The sequence below is a fragment of the Anarhichas minor genome, unplaced genomic scaffold (genome assembly GCF_050575085.1).
Source record: "Anarhichas minor isolate MPS153535 unplaced genomic scaffold, ASM5057508v1 ptg000030l, whole genome shotgun sequence".
Taxonomy (NCBI): Eukaryota; Metazoa; Chordata; class Actinopteri; order Perciformes; family Anarhichadidae; genus Anarhichas; species Anarhichas minor.
Window position 1 is genome coordinate 9,400,735 of NW_027466476.1, and position 18,588 is coordinate 9,419,322.

General features: G+C 41.9%; 1 protein-coding gene across 1 annotated transcript; it reads left to right on the forward strand.

The window, feature by feature from the left end:
* Window positions 1–1,801: 1,801 nt before the first annotated feature.
* hspb8 (heat shock protein b8) lies at window positions 1,802–11,572 on the forward strand. Its single transcript, XM_076104826.1, has 3 exons — window positions 1,802–2,388; window positions 5,061–5,124; window positions 10,002–11,572. The coding sequence occupies exons 1-3, from the start codon at window positions 1,968–1,970 to the stop codon at window positions 10,180–10,182; spliced, it is 666 nt and encodes a 221-aa protein (XP_075960941.1). The 5' UTR covers window positions 1,802–1,967; the 3' UTR covers window positions 10,183–11,572.
* Window positions 11,573–18,588: the final 7,016 nt, after the last annotated feature.

Consider the following 18,588-nt stretch of genomic DNA (forward strand, 5'->3'; position numbering starts at 1 on the left):
ACCAGAACCAAGACCTCGCGTAGCAGACTGTCAGACCCCTGCTGCAGTAAAATGAGAGGTTTTCTAAAGGGAGTCTGGTGCTCGGAAACACTACAGATGTTGTCCACAGGGACCGCCAAGATCAACACAAAATGAAAGTTCCGTGTAGTAACTTTAAGTGTAAAAGTGTACGGGAGGTTTATTTGCCGGACTGTTTCTCGGCTAGTCACAAAGACATCTTGAAACCTCGAGCCTTTTCATGTACAGATTACACTAACGAGATATGAAATGTTATTTAGTGAGTTTAGGATTAGCTGTTTCTTGTCAGTATGCTAAGCTAAGCTAACCAGCAACTAATCAAAACTTCACACGAGAGTGTTCTCCATCTTCTCTCGAACGCATTTTCTCAAAGTGTCAAAATGATTCTAAAAAAAAGTTAACTTCAAGGCGGCTTTGCCTCCAGAGTTTGAAGTTTGAAACTGCCTCTCCGTATAATTAGAAGTTGTATTTCTCAATCACTTCAAATCCATCATCCTGTCTGTGTAACTGCTCCGGGCCGACAGACTGCTCTCTATGCACTCAATACTCTCAGCTTATTTCCCTGAATGTCAACGAAATTGGACGAATGAGGGAAATGTGACGCAGGAAGAGGAAGGGACTCGGCACAAAAAGTCATCCACAAACTCTAAAGCGGCGGTGGAAGATTTGTGCAGTAGAGTCGATAAACTTTTCTAGACGGGCTCCCGGGCCACAGCGGCCCCTTTCCGCCCCCCCCCCCCTCCCTTGTCTCACAATGTAAAGTTTGCATCAGTTCTTGTGCAAAGTAGTTTTTGAATATGTAATTACTGTGGTGTAAATACGCATCTGCATTGTATAGATTGTACAAAAAGGTGATTATTTAAACTTGCAAAATGTGGTTTGGGCCTTGTTGGATGTTAGAAATGTTGCTGTGGATATGATGCATTGACTGGTGGACGGAGGAAGAGAAGACAAAATGCCCGTCAATGGACTCTAGATGTCTTTGTGCTACAGATATCCCTCCGATCATGTCTTTTGTGATCATAAAAAAAGAAAAAAATCCCAATAACAAAGTCATGTATAGTGACCCAGTGTTTCAGTGTGAAATCATGCACATGAAGGAGCGTTTTGTTTTTCATGCTGTCACACTTTTATCTCGTGTCAGTGGGAACTCCACATTGTAATAACATGGTGTCCCTCCTTCTCCTTTCACTGCGTGTGTAGAATAAGCTCTCTGAAATCATGTCCTGAATTAAAAAACGTCTTGTTTTACGTTCTGAAGATGCACTTCTTGAAACACGACCCCCCCCCCCTCCTGTTTTATCCGTACTGTGACATCAGTGTGTTTGGCCCGAAGCTCTGCGTTATTCTGCTATTAAAAAGCCAGTGAGTCACCGAGAGGAGCTCCAGCTCTGAGTGAGTGACATGTGGACACTAACTTCATCTGGTGAACAAAAAGGGGGAGGCTGGTCTTTGGTCAGCTGTTGCGCCTGCGCTGCAAAAAATATCCACATCAGCAAGTAATTTCATCTTAATTTAACTCCTAATCTGTTTTTCTGACGCTAATAAACAGCTGGCACATATTATTTGCAGTAGAACAAGGTGTTATTGTATCATGTTCTCTTTATTTCTAAGGATTTTAAGGCTCTGTTTGACTTCTTACAAAGATATTTTTTGCAGTGCGCGTGCTTTCCAGATCCTCCCAGCACTTTCCGGAACCGTCGTCTTGTGAAATCCCCGTCCAGTATAAAACCCGCAGCCAAGAGGGGTTCATTTTTTTAGGAAAAGCAGTGCACGCTTTAACGGTGCGTAGTTGGATAAGCTGGTGACCGCGCAACATCCCAGAAAGATAAAGTTTTACCACACATAGATTACTGTAGTTCTGTATTTTAATTGTTAAAGAAAAGTTTTGGTTCGGGGTAGTTTGGTCCAAACAGCAGAACTTGAACTGGTCTGGAACTCATCTGGACATGGCAGAGGGAGACTTCTACACGATGGGAAGCCGGCAGAGGTTTCCCCGGGATCCGTTTGGAGAGTCCCCGTTCAGGGATCAGCTCGGGTCTCGGTTTATGGAGGATGACTTTGGGATGCCATCTTTCCCCGAAGATTTGTCAATGGACTGGCCGGGCTGGGCTCGGTCTGGTCGGCTCGGCACGCGCCTCAGCACGTCGCCCTTCGGCAGCGGTTTACGCACAGGTTTCCCCTCGCGGCAGTCCGCGGGAGGCCCCGCAGTGTACACGAGCAGGTACGGCGAGCCGTCCTCCCGGGGCTCCCCGACCACCACCACCACCAGCACCGGGGGGGAGCCCTGGAAGGTTTGCGTGAACGTCCACAGCTTCAAACCAGAGGAGTTAACCATCAAAACGAGGGACGGATTTGTAGACGTGTCAGGTGAGTTGGGATGATGTCGCAGAGGCCTAAACTGAACTGGAACAGGTTTTTTTTCTTCTGCAGGATAAATAACTTTATAGTCAAAGTGTATTGAGGATAAGGGTCTTACTTTTGGTATCAATGACTGGAGGTCAGAGTGAACCCACTGTGACTCAGTTTTATTCATAGAGCACATTAAAAAACAACAAACTCCTTTAAAATGGGGATTTAATCATCCAAAAACATAATCGGAATGAAAATAATCGTCAATTTAACGCATATTGCACATAAAACACCTTGAATAGAATATAAACTAAATAAATTGGGCAAATAGTATCATCTGCTTGTGAAAAACTCCTAAAATGTGCAGTGTTGTAACTTCCATTAAGGACATTGAGGTCATGTCCTCAGTATTGCTAATATTCAATAATATTACATAATATGATTTAAAGGTGTATTCTGCATTTTCTTAAGACTCAATATTTATGAATATTTCCTTTTGGACAAACTAGAATTAAATTAAGTAATATTGTTGTTGTGTCTCTGGCTGTGTTAAAACAGCATATAGATCTGAATTAAGGAAGATAACAGTTAACATACAATATAATTGAACATCTGCAGTATATTTATAATACAATCATATTAAATAGTAATAATAATTTCATTGAGAGATTTTGGATTCTTGACCTCAGTATCTCTAAAACTTCTCATCCCTTCAATATATTGTTTTATTTTTACAACTTTAACTTTTCACTAGCTGGTCACATTTAGAGAAAATATCTTGAACAACCGTCACGTGAGGCATAAAAGTTGCACAGAACAACATGTGCACTCGTAAAATACACGGAAAAAGCAGCAGTCCGGCCAAATGAAAAGGCAGAATCTTCTCTCTCGGACTCTTCACTCCGAGCTGACTGAGAAACACCAGCTCTTTCTCTTTGGCAGCGGGTTTGAAAGCAGCACAATGAAAGCCTCGGCGGTACAACATGGTCTCAGCATTAATTACTCTTGATATGGGAGAGCTAAACAGATTTTGGGGCCTGGGACTTTCATGTTGGCAGGCAGATCCTCAAGCTTGGACACCTGTTTCAGATTCCTGGAGAATCACTCCCTCAGTCACCCACGAGCTCGATTTAGATTGAAGGCAAGGCCCGTGACAACAGTCTCTGTTTACAATAAGACGAGCCGCCGCTAGACGCCGGAGAGAATGTTCTTGAAAACAGTTTTTCTGTTTCCTGCTGGTGTCACGTTCTTGCCCAGTCACTGGTTATGGGGGTAAGTTACAGAAATGACGTCGTCGTGTCAGTGCTTCATAGAGAGACGGATGAATTCCAGGGATACCCGGAGCCGAGGAGGGCTCAACGGACAGCAGGGCCCCCCGACTCTGAGTTTTTTATAAACACATTGTTGGTATGCCAGTTGGGTCATTCAATCAGCGCCATGTTGGGCCTGTAAGTGACTCGACCCCCCCCCCCCCCTGATCTAAAAGTGTGACACACAGGAAGAGTGATACAAAGCATGCTGGAGGTGTTCAGTACATGAAGGAACAAATGTTAAACACAGAATCCTCCAGATGAACTCAATGAACTCGTCGTCGCTTACAGTTCACCTGAGCGGTGCCATCAGCGAGTTTAGATCCGCTGATTGAGGCGACTGTGGCTAAGTGGAGAGCAGGGCCGTCCTTCAATCAGAGGATCGGCGGTTCGATCCCCGGCTCCGCTAGTCTGCATGTCGATGTGTCCTTGAATGTGATAGAATCTGAATTGTAAGTCGCTTTGGATAAAAGCGTCTGCTAAATGTCTCTTACCAGCTATAATACAATATATAATATTTTGTATTACATAAATACATTTTAAAACACCTTTATAATGCATATAAAATATATTTAGTAAACATGATTCATTATTATATAATTGTTATGTAAAAGTAAAATAACTATTACCTAAAGTGTAATCAACTACCAAATGATCATTTATTAATGATGGTTATTATAAAGTGTTCCCGTCTCGTCCTCCATCTCTCCTCCCAGAACATTCAGTGTTGTGAGCGTTACATAGAGCGTTTGGAATTTGGCATGTCTGTCGTAAGAATCTTAAAAATAAGCGGCGGCAGCGCCTCGTTGGATGACTCTCTGACCAAACCTCCATTATTCATGACCTGGGACCAGTTTTAAGTCTTGGTGAGGTTTTAAATAATAATGTCATGACTTCACCGGTGATCTTAGCACAGCCCTCTCTGGAGTTTTGATTCCACCCTCGATCTCCGGTGGAGTCCAGCACTTTGGGCAGGCGGAGTCGTCACTCTGGGGGTATTGGGTAGCACACAGCGGCGTGCAGACGGGGGTCGAGGGGTGGAGCGGGCCGTGATATTTAGCAGCCCCAGAGCAGCTGCTATAGCGAGCCCGAGAGATACAACGGCCGTAAACCGAGCTAGCAGGAGGTGTTCCATCATTTCATGTTCATTTCAACCCACCCAGTGGCCCCAAAGTATAAAAAACACTGCCACTGGTTGAGCAATGGAAAACTGTGTGGGCCAAATGAAACATGTTTTCATGCCAGTGTCATCACCAGCTTTTTAAACAATGTGATCAAACCGAACTGGACACTCAGTTATGATACATGACGTTGCTAAACATATCTGAGGTTATTTAACGTTACTCTGCACTCTCTCACTTATTTGTTTTTTTCAAACAGGAAAACATGAAGAGAAGCAGGAAGAAGGAGGCATAGTCACAAAGAATTTCACAAAGAAGATACAGTGAGTATAATCTCGGGGGTGATTGATGGATGCAAACTCTCTTTTGGTTTTCCACACTGCACATTATGGACACAAACCATATTTATGACCACATGTGCAAGATATAAACTATGTTGGAGGCTGAAGTGTTGGTACATTTAAGCCCAAGTAATGTATTAAGTTTCCAATCATAGACTTTAAAACTTTATTTTCTGCAACTTTATACATATGTCTTCTCGGTCACTTTAATTCCCTCTTAAAGCTCTATGTGTATTAACTTTGCTTGTTTGCTGAATACTAACATGTACATGAAGGACAAAATGGACAGAAAACCCCATGAGAACGAAATGCTGGTTAATCAGAAGCTAAGCTGGAAGACTTTGACTTTTTTATGGAGAACTCTTGAAGGAAAACTTCACCAACAAAATGACCATTTGTATATCACTCACCCAGCGATACCTTGACCTCTTGAGGTAAACCAGAGTATTATACTGCGTCATGTGAGAGCTTGCTTCGGGATGTTTTGATGTAATTTTTCTGTTGTTGATCGCGAACCCCATTTACCTCAATTCATCAAGACTTTTCTCAGTTCTTCTGACTCTTCATTCGCCCTAACCCTAACCCTAACCCTAACCCGTATCTCCTAATAATGTAAAAGTCAGTCCACAGCTCTCACTTAAAAAGTTTTAAACAGCTGCTACAAACGGCTTTAAGTGGACAAACAAACTGTCCTCAACACTCCCGAACACTAGAATACTGATTCGGGCTCTACACGGAGAAGTGTCGGTGTGTACGGCTGCACCAACGTCTCGTTCACGTTGGAACTCATCTGAGCCAAACGGGTCACAGAAGTTTCCACAACCTGCCCGGCTCTCCGCCTGTTTTAATTGGGCAGCGAGAGGACTTCAAGCAGCAGTGCTACTAATCGCTGGTGCGAATCGCTGGCGCGTCACTCCGGTTTCTGCTAAGTTCCTGTTAGCTAATTGGTAAGCAGTCGTGCTCGCCCAGCACTGTTCATGTCAGAATCCTGGTAATTGGAAAGCCCTCAGATCAGGCCCGTGCTCCTCAGCTAAGCAAAACATAAAATAAATGACTGACTGAATGTGTATATATAGAGGGGGGGGGGGGGGGGTTCAAATATATAAATAACTGACCTCGATACCCAAATCCTCTGCTCATAATAAAACAGAGAGATAGCACAGTCACAGTACTAGTTTGTATAGTTGGGGATGTACTTTACATCAAGCACCAAGTACTTTTTCATTTTGTTTCCTGTGCAAAGTAACTAAATGCTGTCAGAAAAAATGGAATAAAATGCAAATATTTCCTCTGACTGTAGCGGAGTAGAATAACAAAGAAGATAAGTTATGAGATAAGATTATCCTTTATTAGTCCCGCAAAGTGCAACAACAAGAGGCATCAGTAAAAAAGAAAAAGCAACTATAATAAATAAGTCATCAAACGGTAAAGATATCATAAATACTTAAATCGTAAAACTAACAAAAACTAATATAAGATAGACCACATTACTGCACATATGAAATGTTGATATAGCACGAAGAAATGAGAATATTTTATGTAGCTCACAATAGGTTTAGTTCTACAGTAAACGTGTATTTCTGAATGTTACTTGCCACCACTTTGAGTGTGTGGCCTACAAATGAATGCAACAACTTCATGCAGATGTGAGCAGGAAGGGTGACGGCAGATTAAAGGGAAAGTAGTCGCTCCTAAAAAGTAAAACGGCAGCAGTTCATTCCAGAAATGATTGATAGAATACACTGATGATTTAGGGTAAACAGGTTCTACGGGTGGACTTTTTTGTTAAACATGAAACATGTCCGGTATTAACCAAATATGTTTGTTGAGTCAGTGCAGAGGTTGGAGAAAGACAACATACAGTATGCTTCAAATGTTTTTGCACACACACACTCGCCGTGTCCGGTCTCACTGTATTGTCTCTGTCGGGGGGGAAAAGCATATTGGACAGTGTTTTGGCAGCTCTACAAAATCAATGTGTGAGATAAAATGTGCGCTTGCCAGAGGTAAATGAACTCCCCGAGCTGGACAGATAAGGTTTCTGCTGGAGTCCCACGTTAATGGGCCGGCTGAGGGATTTGACTTTGTCAGAAGGGGCAACTTTGCTTCGCAGCGATTGGCCCCTTGAAGAAAGGTGGGGGGGGGGATGCAGGGATGAGTCATAAATACCCAGAAATGAGTCGGCATTTTTGCACTTTTGATTCCCTCCTCTCAAAGTCAGTAAGGTGGCATTTGGAGATTTTAACGTTTTGTTCTACAATACAAAATTCGTCAAAATGTACCCCTCTTGTGAATTTTGATGCTTTTAAGTGTCTAAAAAAAGGCGGTTGCTAACAAGTGGCTAAATGAGACCACTAAACGTCGTCACACCAGAATCTAGTCTGCCTTTATCTTAGTGGTGATGATGTGGAGTCATGTGACCGTGGTGTAGTACATTTATATTATATATTTATAGTTTCTTACGTCTGCCGATTATATTTAGACTAAAAATGAAAGTGGTGTTTATTTGTGAAGATGAATTGTAATGTTTTTTTTTTTCATCCTTTAACTTAACATCCTTTTTGGCACCACCATCGGTTTCAATGTTTACAATACTTTAGTTTACAACCAAATACCTGCAAATGAACGGTAATCTCATCAGCTTCAACCTTACTTCATGTTTAGTGGTGGTTCTAATAACATGCTAACATGCTAAACTATGATGGTGAACATGGTAAAAATGATTTCTGCAATGAGATGCAACCTGTTGTTGGCAATTACAAAAAAGTTGCAATAATCATAGAGTCAGAATCGGCATGTTTACACCTGCTAAACATCAGCATGTTAGCATGCTAGCTTTAGCATTCAGCTCAAAGCACTAACTACAGCCTAACAGAGCTGTGACTGCAGATTCTTAGTCTGGTTTCAGTATTTTTTGATTGACATACATTACATTGCACAGTAGATTCAATGTATCTGTTTATAGTACATTCGCAGATATTATCATGAAGTAGAATGAAAAACCCCAAAAGCAGCAGAGAGTAACTGCTCGTGCCTGAGATCTCATTCTGAGAAAGATTAATATTGATGATAAAACTTCAAACCTCTGGGCCTCCTCCATCGTCCATCCGCCCACATATACCTGAGCGCCTTTGTCCTTTGAATGATGTGAAGACATTTTCATGGACCTACTTCCTGCAACTTGTATTTATTTTATTTTTAGCTTGAATTGAATCGCTCTCGTTCCCTCCAACATGGAGGTCATGTTTTCGGTTTCGGTTTTGTTTATCTGTTTGTCAGCAGGATTACAGAAAAAACTACCTGACTGATTTTCATTAAAGCTCTGTGGAAGGATGTAGCATGAGCAGGATTACAGGATTTATCTTTCACTTTTGTGCACATTGCCAGATACTTTAGGGCATTTGGCCTTGGCAGAGGTCTGTTTAGGTTCTATCCAAATGGGATGTATTACAATCTGATGCTTAAGACTCTATATTTCTATCATAACAACTTTCTCCATTTTTTGTTATTTTCTTTTTCCCACCTATTGCGCCCCTAGCGATTTAAGGAGGTGTGGGCCCTCCATTAGATTTTTGTACTTGCTGGAGGGTGTTGTTGCAGTGGACCTGTAAAGCTCCATGAGACGCTGTATGTGATACTTGCCCGCACAAATAGACCTGACTTGACCCCTCTGTCTGTTTGCTTCTGTGTGATGAAGCTCCAGTCCCTTCTGACTTATTTCTCAGTGAAGTGGGAAAGCCAGTGGAGGGTCCTCTCTAATTAAATGGAGTGCAAACCCACAGTCTCGGCCTCCTCGTCTGAACAGGGCAGCCTGATGTTTATATTAACTCCCAGAGACACTTGGCTGCTCACACCGAAAACCCACAATACCCATATTTGGCCACACTGTCTGGACAAAGAACAGAGTTGCCTGGAATTATTGGGTGTTTGCCTCTGAAGCCGTTTGGAGGACTTTCATTCCAAAGGGATGTGTGGGATTTAGATAAATCAACTTGATAACTTAATACCAGTATCAGTTTGGTAAAGTAACATCATTAAATAGCATTGCTCCGGAGGTAAAAACCCTTACATACTGCAGCTCTGGCTGAACTTCTTGCAAGTTGTGCAAGCCAATTATCCCACTCTTCTCTGGCAAATATAACATTTTCAGCATGAGAAGTGTCAAAAAAAATATTAAGCAAAGAGGAGAAAAAGTAAATTGGCGAACACAAAATTAGCTGTTGCCTGTATGACGGATGAGAGCAGCAGATTAGGAAACTGTACACCGATGGTAATTTACAGGTGTTAAGCAGACAGACGCTCTCGTTAATTGGAATCGGGTTTATTTTGTACCTCACACCTGGAGCCCGTGTGTGTTTTTCCTCTCCCTCGTCTTCGTCGCAGAGCTGGAGAATTTTTAATGAAAACTCCTTTTGAGTTCATCTCCCGGGTGTGAGATTTTGTGAGCGTAGAACGAGTGCTATAGCCGAGGAGGACTGGGTGAACATTTTTAATAACAGTCAAAATCCCAAGCCAAGTCTTTTTTTAGCTAAGATCATCTAACTGCAGGCTGTTTATTGGTATTGTGTCAGTAAAAAAATCCCCCCAATTAACAATGTTTTGGCAGCAGCTCTTATGGAGGAAAATATCCCAGATTTGCATGACCTCCAAGCAGGAAGTGAACTGTTTCTCTAGGCTGTTTCTCCTCACCGCTCTCCTCCGTTTTGTTGCTCCCACTCGTGCTTTTAAACATGCTGAACACACAGCAGCTCACAGATTTTACACCAAGTAAACTTCTGCTACTCTTAACATCTGAACTTCTACCCTTTGCATAAAAAAATCCCACTCACTCATTCTCACCTCTCTCACTCTCTCATCAGGATCCCGATAGATGTGGACCCCGTGACCGTCTTCGCCTCCCTGTCCCCCGAGGGCGTCCTCATCATCGAAGCTCGGCAGACGCCTCCGTATTACCTCTTCAGCGACGAGGGCTCCCCGCAGGGTGGAGACGCGCAGGTGGAGGTGGAGGCCCTCAAGCCCCAGGAGGCCCCCGCAGTCTAAAAGCCAGCGTCCTCACTAACGTAACGAATCATCCTGCACTATTGATGACATGTTTGATAGGAAATGTGTGGCCTTCAGCCTAATGTTAATGTGTAAAATATAATAGGTGAGTCTTGTTTGAGGTCCTTATTAAAGCTGCACAAGGCAGAGATTTTAAGTATACAAGCATCTCTGTTCCTACAGACAGAGATGCTCTACATTGGCCGCGTTGCCCAAATTAAATGCAGGTGTCACTTCTTTTTCATGTCAAAACCCAAAACTCAAATGTCCAGAAGAACCCAAAACACAAGGTGGTTTTTTTAAACTCTTTTATTACAATGATTGGAGACCAGCTGCTTGGATAAACATGTACTCCTGTTTTATTTCTTCCATTAGACCCTCTACTGTCAGTCTGTGTCTCTCATGTATTACCGTTAAATGCATATCTTCAGAACTGCTGTGAAGTTTTATTCAATTTTTTTCCAAGTCCACAAACTTGTCTTGTGCAGCTTTAATATTATACATGGTTATATCCTGAGGTTATGCAAGAGCCGTTGGGCCGCTGATGCATCATAAGTCACAGCATTCTCACTAACCGGTAAGTTAATATGACACTGTATGTGAATCATAGTTTATTTATGTTAACATGCAATTCATTTATTGGAGGTTTTTGCATTGATTGTATTGTTTGTGATTTTATTTGGTTGAAAAAAAAACAAATGTGCCTTTATTTCCTTGAGTGCGTTGACTTCCTTCAGTTCTACAGCTGTTTATCTTTTGAGTTGATGAATGTCACTTAAACTGACAAGAATCGAAAGCAAGTTACCTTTTGTGGCTTCATTATGGGGTGAATCGTATTCTACCAAAGTGTATTGTAAATATACTTCAATCATGTGCCAATTCATTCTAAGTATTAATCTAAATATTAATCTAAAGTGTTCCACGTTTTGCAACATGGTTTGCTTTCTTTATCTTTTCTTTTTTTCTATTTGAGTGTTTGGGAAGATGGCCGCATGGTTGCTGGAGCGGACAGTCTGACTTGTTTGCCAAAGACGTTTGTCTCCTGCATTCTTTTTTTTTTTGTTGTTGTTTGTCTTTGTGTTGGCTGATGCAATAAAAAAGATGTCCAGCCAATCTCCCAGTGTGTCTTAACATCTGTGTCTTTTTATTGAGAGCCGTGCCACTCTCTGGCCCGGTACCAAGGATCCAGGGAGCCTGTGGTGTTATTGTTGGATAACAGAAGGAATTGGGCAGCAGATTAGCGGAGGGCTTAGTGCTGGCTGAGATTGGCACCGCCGTGTGCTGCGGAATGGGCCAAATGCACGGAGGCAGCACTGCCACGGCTTTTTGTATGCAAGTGCGCAAAAAAATTTTTAAAAATTGGGGCAGCTCCTTTGCATGCTGTGTGATGTAAAATACTGCAATCCTCTCTGTGTATTGGAATCAAGAGGGATGATCATCTGGGAAAAGAAGTTGAAAAAATGTCTGTATTTACTGCTATTAGATGATGAGTGGACCTGTGCTGCCATGGCAACGTCATAATTGGGCAAGCTATTCACGTGGAAGTGACTAATGCACAGCTGTGCAAACGTATAGTATCAGATTAATGTCAAAACCTCTTAGCTGGAACGGCATGATAATTAATCACTTATTTTTCTATTTTGCACTCATGTATTTTCAGAGGTATGAATATGATGCTCATGACTGTGATCACTTATTCAGGAACGGTTGCAAATTCACACATTCGTTTAAAGATTGAGAGGATGTAAAAAAAAAACATGGGAATAATGAGTGACACAAACACAATTTTCACATGCTCTTGCTTTATTGGAGCTCCAAAGACAGCGTGGTTATATATGGCTACGTGTATCTACGGACTAAAATGCATCTGTTGAACTGGCGCAAGGCAAGCTGTGCAGGCTGTTTCAGTGTTTTGTCAAAATGTGGTGTGTGTGTGCAACATTTTGCCGATATTCGTGCCTCTACTCGGCGTGTTCTTGTTTTACTTCGGCGGCCTCCAGCTCCTGGCTCGGGCCCTCCTCGCTCTGTGGACTCTCGCCCAGCTCTGGCTCCTCAGGGTGGGTGATCTCCTCTGTGGCCTCCTCCCCTGAGCCTGCCATCACCTGGATCTCTCCATCCACGGCTGGTTCTTTGTGTTCAGCCTGTTCGGATGCATCTGTGTGGATTTCCTCATCTTCACGGCTCTTCTGAGAATCTTGAAGACTTACTATGTCTTCGCCATCTACAGGTGCTGAAGGGCTGGACTCTCCGGCTGGCTCTTCGTGGGTCTCCTCCTCCTGTTCCCTCCCCTCGTCATGCTGCTGAGGCCCAGCTGTGGCGCTGCCAGGGTGGGCCTGATCGCCCTGAACCTCTCGTTGAGACTCTTCCCCATCGTCTTCTGCAGACGGAAAACACTGGGCCTCCGGTGCTCTGCAGTTATCCAGTTCTGTATCAGGGGCTTCATATTTCTCCTGTTTTTCTCCAGTCACCTCCAGCTCCACCTGTATTTGTGCATAAATATGAAGGAAATGTCAGCAGTGAAATTAAGTCATTACAGCTAGCTCAGCTCTCATGCCCCACCTCAATACCACTGAACTTGCATGCCAGTCCTTTCGTAAGTGGAGATTTAAGAGGGATATTGAGTTGGATGCAATCAGCACATATTGTTCAGAACTTGTCTTTAAACTCTCCAGTTGGAAGGAATGCTTTGACATTTTGGGAAATGTGCTTGACTCTCATCAGGAAAGCAAATAAGTACATATACCAAAATGTCAAGCAATTCCTTTAAGGGGAGTCACTCCAAGTGAACAGGGCAAAGCTTAACTGATGTCAGCATGAAACTTCCCCACGTGATTACTTACAGCGAGACAATTCTTTTTATGTATTAGACGTTTTCTAAAATGTTATGTTTAAATGTGCAAATGAGGAATTATCTTATTTAATATGCACTCATTTGCATACATTTCCAGAGCAGAAATCTGCACAGTGGATAAAGCCAGGTTCAAAATTCATTTTGATGAATTAGAGTCAAAGGTTTTTTTACAGAGGGAATTTGGATATATTTTTGTGTTAATCAGAAAACTCAAAAAAACAATTTCGCCATGTTTTTTAGAAATGACATCTATAGATGAATCATATATGAACGTAAAAACCTTCGGAATAGAGATAAAAAGGAAAATGGAAGGTTTGTCTACTGAAGTGGACATGTCTGTCTCAATAGGGTAACATTTATTAACTAATTAATATCACTATGAAACGTCCCCACTTTATTACTTACATTGAGACAATCATCCTTTATATTACAAGTTTTCTGAAAGGTTATGTTTAAATGTACAAATGAGGAATTATCTAATGCAAACCGTTGCTGAATTTAGGACAAAACTACAGAAACAAGTAGACAAATTAGCGAGATAAACACCTAAAAGTGTGTTTGTTTTTTAATTTATTTAGTTTAGTCTGAATAAAGACATGTTATGGAAGCAAAATAGCCCCAAGTATCAAAATGTATCAGAGCGTGGGGTGTCTCGCTCTAAATGTGAAAAAACGTCCCCGCAGTGGTCACCTTTATGGGAATGATGATGGCAGGAGGAACGGAGGATTTGGAAACTGGAGCTTCCACAGTCAGGATACCGTCAACAGAAAGCGTGGATACGATTTTGGTCACATCAACCTCAGCTGGCAGCCTGAAAAACGACACAATCCTGTTTACAATGTACATACAGTAATATCTATTTATTTTTTCCAGATGTCTGCATTCGGCGTAGAATGTGTGTGTGTGTGTGTGTAATAGTCTGCAGGTTTATTATCAGTGTTTACTCTGCATACCTGTATTTCCTTGTAAAACATCTGGCAATAAATCCATGCTCGTCCGGCCTCTCCTCGTGCCTCCCTGGGGATGGATTACCGTTTATGGGGAAGAATGTGAGGACACACAGAGGAATCGAGCAACACGGAGCAACCACTCAACACAGAAATGAATTTCTGCCACAGCGCTGTGATTTCCCCAAGCCCATTATATTCAGCAGCTTTCTAATTTTGTTTCGTTCAGCTTCCTTTCCATTAGTGTTTAGTTTTGAGGGGTTTATTCTGTGAACTGAGAGAGAAGTCTATTTAGATAACTCTGTTAAGAGATTATAATATTAGATAGATGCAATTATTAATACTTGAGCAGAAACTATCCTGTGTGCAAAAGTAATTAGCAATGCTAAAGTGAACTCTTAATGCTGTTTAATTAACAGAACTGCACGCCAAAGCTCTGTACCTCCGACCTCCAGGAATCCGTCTCTGACGCTGAGTGAAATCTCTGAGGGGAAGAAGTGAGCCACTTCCAGGCCGACCCTCCACTTGTACTGCTCCTTGTTAATCTGCTGGCCGGCATGATTCATGGGCCCAGAGATGTAAGGCACAAACAGCGGAGCGGGTATGTACCCCGGCCAGAAGCAGCCGGCCAAACTCCTCTGGAGCCGGTCCACGTCCATCCACCGATGGTCCCCCGGCTCCAGGAAAGGCGGCATGCCAACATCCTGATTGAAAAGCCTGCTGTACTGCCACCATTTACTCAGGGGAAACCAGGGGACACCTCCGCCGTTCGCCCCGGATGACGACTCTGTTTTGTCAAGTTCGCTCATGATTTCAAGAAATAAAATTACAGACAAAAAAAAAACCCTATGGACCTGGAAAGAAAACTGGAATTGCAGGCTCTTTCGTTGAATTTCAACAATTAAAATCTCCTTAAGGAGTGAGGGAATGATAAAAGAAAGCTGAGGGCGGTGAGACTGAGACATCTATGCAGGGCTTTATATACTGCTCCTGTCTGTTTTAGCACTTATTAAGCACTCATGCCGATCCCATGAGAGGGTATGTGTGGGCATGCATGGGGTGATGGGTGTGGAGGGAGGCCGCTACCTCTCGCTGGCCTGAAGAAGGCGGCAGACTAATTAGTTGTATTTTTATCTTTTGAAGGTGCAATGGCAAATAGCGAGCGGTTGGCTGGGGCTAGTTTGTGTTTGAACTGTTGCACTTGTTGCCTGGGGGCCGTTCTTTTCTCACATCCCGGTGAACTCTATTCTGTCAGTGGTGACTGGGCTCCTCAGTGTTGTCGTGAGCCATCGAGAGTGTCTCTTCTCGCTGTGTTTCACCCTCCTCAAAGGACACACAGTGGCAGTGGTTTGTCTGGAGCATGAAATACCTCCACTGGAGGCCGAGGATAACACAAAAGTATCTGTTTTGTGTTATCTGAAACGTTTCAGTGGCATGTGTGTGTGTGTGCAGTGAGTGTGCAAAGCTCCCTTCCACTTCCATTTTTCTTTCGCTGGGTAGTCTCAACAGGGTTATTATTGTTCCCTCTTTTATCAAGTGTGACAGACTTGTCAGTGTTTCATTTTTAGAGCCGTGTGCCCTGAGATCTTGGCATACTGTCCACTGGAGCACAAAACAGATTGAACAGATGTTTCTGACACTTTGTGTGATGCCTTACCCACAAATTCTGTCTGTAGGATATACTGTGAGAGGTTAAATTGGGTTTCACTGCTGCTGCTGCTGCTGCTGCTGCTGCTGCCGGAGTTGCCTCCTCTGTTTCAACCATCAATAGAGACTTCCATCCTGTTCACATTAAAGGCATATATGCCCACGGTGCACCAAGATGTTCATACTCTTCAAAAGTTTGGAAGGCAAAGGTGGAAATACAATTTGGAAAAAAGTATGAGTATGAGAGAGGAAATTTAAGATTATTGTAGAATATTGACATATTCTCAAATATGTCTGAGTTTCACACATGTCCACACAAATGGCTCACAGCTGAGGCGGCAGCTAGCAGCTAACCGTGCCGACAGAACAGGGAAATGTATTCTCATACAATAGTTCGTACGATATCTTACGAAAAGTTACTCTTCATTCTTCGTGCATTTTCCTACGAAAACATGCAACGCGTGTCACTTTCCGCTCATTACATGCAAGCAGTCTTTTCAAAATAAACTTCAGTCTTCAAAGGAAACAACTAAGTTAGGTTGAGGCAAAATAACAACGAAAGCGCCCTTACTAAAGTACGCAGGTTACGTGACAAATACATCACTGTTGACTTCTCGTTTCACATGGAGCGGCCTCTGGGTGAATGATCGGTGTTGCCCAGCAGCGGATTTCACTGTTTAGCACCTCTTCTCTGGATGTTCATCCAGGTTAACATCCTGACATCCAACACAGAGTGTAATTTTTTTTTACAATTTTGAGAGTTTTCCAGGTTGATCTCAGAGCTGTGTGGACTGAATTGGCACTGAAGAGATGGAGCATGAAAGGATAGATAGATGGACTGTGGGGAAATTATTATTGATTCTGCAACATTATCTTGATATATTAATTTAAATTGATTGCATGCAGTCTCACACTGAGCTTTGATTTTTTACAAAACCAACCAAAGAATAACGAAAGAGCTTTGGCACCTCACCTTAGCCAATATCAGTAAAGTCAGTGTGATTGATGGTTTAATAACATCTATAATCTCACTGGTAAATGATACAAATACTGAATGATGAAAACAAGTTAATGTAGAGCAGAGGCATTCTCTGTTCATGTCACTCAATAGTCGGGTATGTTTGCAGGTTGTAAGACTCTTAACAGTTATGAGAGTGAGACTAATTAGAGGACAACAGGCCTTTTTCTTGGCAGGCAATTTGAATAGGAACAGCACATATGAAAATAATAAGGCTGACTCTCATTTAGCTGCTTCAGTTCAAGAATACCGCTATTACATGCTCACTCACTGCACTGTCATGGCTTGAACAGAACAGAGCAATAATATCACTATAGCACATGCCACATGTACATGCCACATGCTTTTCATATTATAGACAAAACAAAGTAATTATTAACAATAATAACAACTGGATCTGGTCTGCTGTCTCATTTTGGATGCCCACTGGGACTCCTAATAGATGAGAGCCATCATCAATGTTCATAATTGCACTTTATGCTTTTCCTGCAGTGACAAGTCAAACTGTCTAATGCAAAAAGGCATACATGTTTGTGTAAATAATAACAGTTCCACATCTAATCTTATTGGATTAGATATCACCCTGCTCTTTATCTGACTCATGAGTTACCATGACTTAGTGTGATGTTATTTTGACTTCTGCTTTACTCGAAAAACAATATTATGCCATAAAAAATGTGTAGTTAATGTAAATAAAATAAAAATAAAAATAAAGTAAAGTAAAGTAAAGTAAAACTGCAGTAAATGAACTTTGGCTGCTGAAATGTTAATTAACAACCCAATAGACTACTAAAGCAAGAGGGCTAAAACATAAGCACAAGCTAGCAGGTGATTTAGCTATACCTAGCCTTAGCCTTAGCTAAAGCTACATCTACATTTACTCATTACTATTTATTTTTAGTTATAGCTGTTGTCTGTAAATTAAAACATATACATTTCGATTAACTGTTATTTTGGCAGACATGAACTGAGTTATTTATACATTATACCAGTGACAATGCAAAATGAAAAGCTTTAGCATAGCTAGCTAGCTAACCTAAACTCCTGCTAAAGGTAGCTAGCTTAGGACGTCCCCATAGCTGCCAGTTTAATGTTGAAATCTTGTGGAATAAAAGGGATTTGGTGATTTTGCTATCTTTAATTCCCATACTGTCTCTACATTTGTTTTACCAGCCATTGTGAATGACATGCTTAAAAGACATCATCCTCGATGTAGTTTGTGATATGAATAGGCACTTAGCTACATCACGCTAACAAGTCAGACTTTCATCCACCTGTTAGAATCCTTCACATTAACGTGGTTTAAATCACAATTAGCTGTCAAGTTGCAACCACGTACTTTAATTTATTACAAATTAACCAAACAAGGGCCTCGAGTGTTAATAGTATGGAAGCCCAATTCCACCACTGTGAGGAAAAAAATAAAGATCCTGTAAGTCATTATAATGAGATACTATCTCAAAATAATGACTTAGCATCTCATAATTATGACTTAGTATCTCATATGAGATGCTAAGTCATAATACTAAGTCATAATTATGAGATACTAAGTCATTATTTTGAGATAGTATCTCATTATAATGACTTACAGGATCTTCATTTGTTCCTCGCAGTGGTGGAAATGGGCTTCCATACAACAGTGTCATGATTAAAATCTGGTATGATTTAGGTCTTTGTAGTGTCCATATACTTTTGGCCACATAGTTAATAACTTTTTACTTCCTGGTGGGCTGAGCTACATTTGGCAGGTGCGAAAACGCATGGAGCCGAAGTTTGTAGAAATGTTTGGACGCTTTAGCTCCGTTTATTTACGCACTGTTCCTGTGCAACTTTTAGTTTTCCTCGTAATATACAGACTTATCATGATTAATCGAAATTGCACGCTGGCTCCGTTACGTCTTTGTGCAGCCAAAGCCGGTCCTAGTTTGTGACCCCGGACACGT

What these genes read in the sequence shown, in the direction of transcription:
- hspb8 (XM_076104826.1), top strand. Translation starts at nt 1,968, where the DNA reads ATGGCAGAGGGAGACTTCTACACGATGGGAAGCCGGCAGAGGTTTCCC. An exon ending in CGGATTTGTAGACGTGTCAG is followed by an intron (nt 2,389 to 5,060) that starts GTGAGTTGGGAT and finishes TTTTTCAAACAG; the next exon opens with GAAAACATGAAGAGAAGCAG. An exon ending in AATTTCACAAAGAAGATACA is followed by an intron (nt 5,125 to 10,001) that starts GTGAGTATAATC and finishes CTCTCTCATCAG; the next exon opens with GATCCCGATAGATGTGGACC.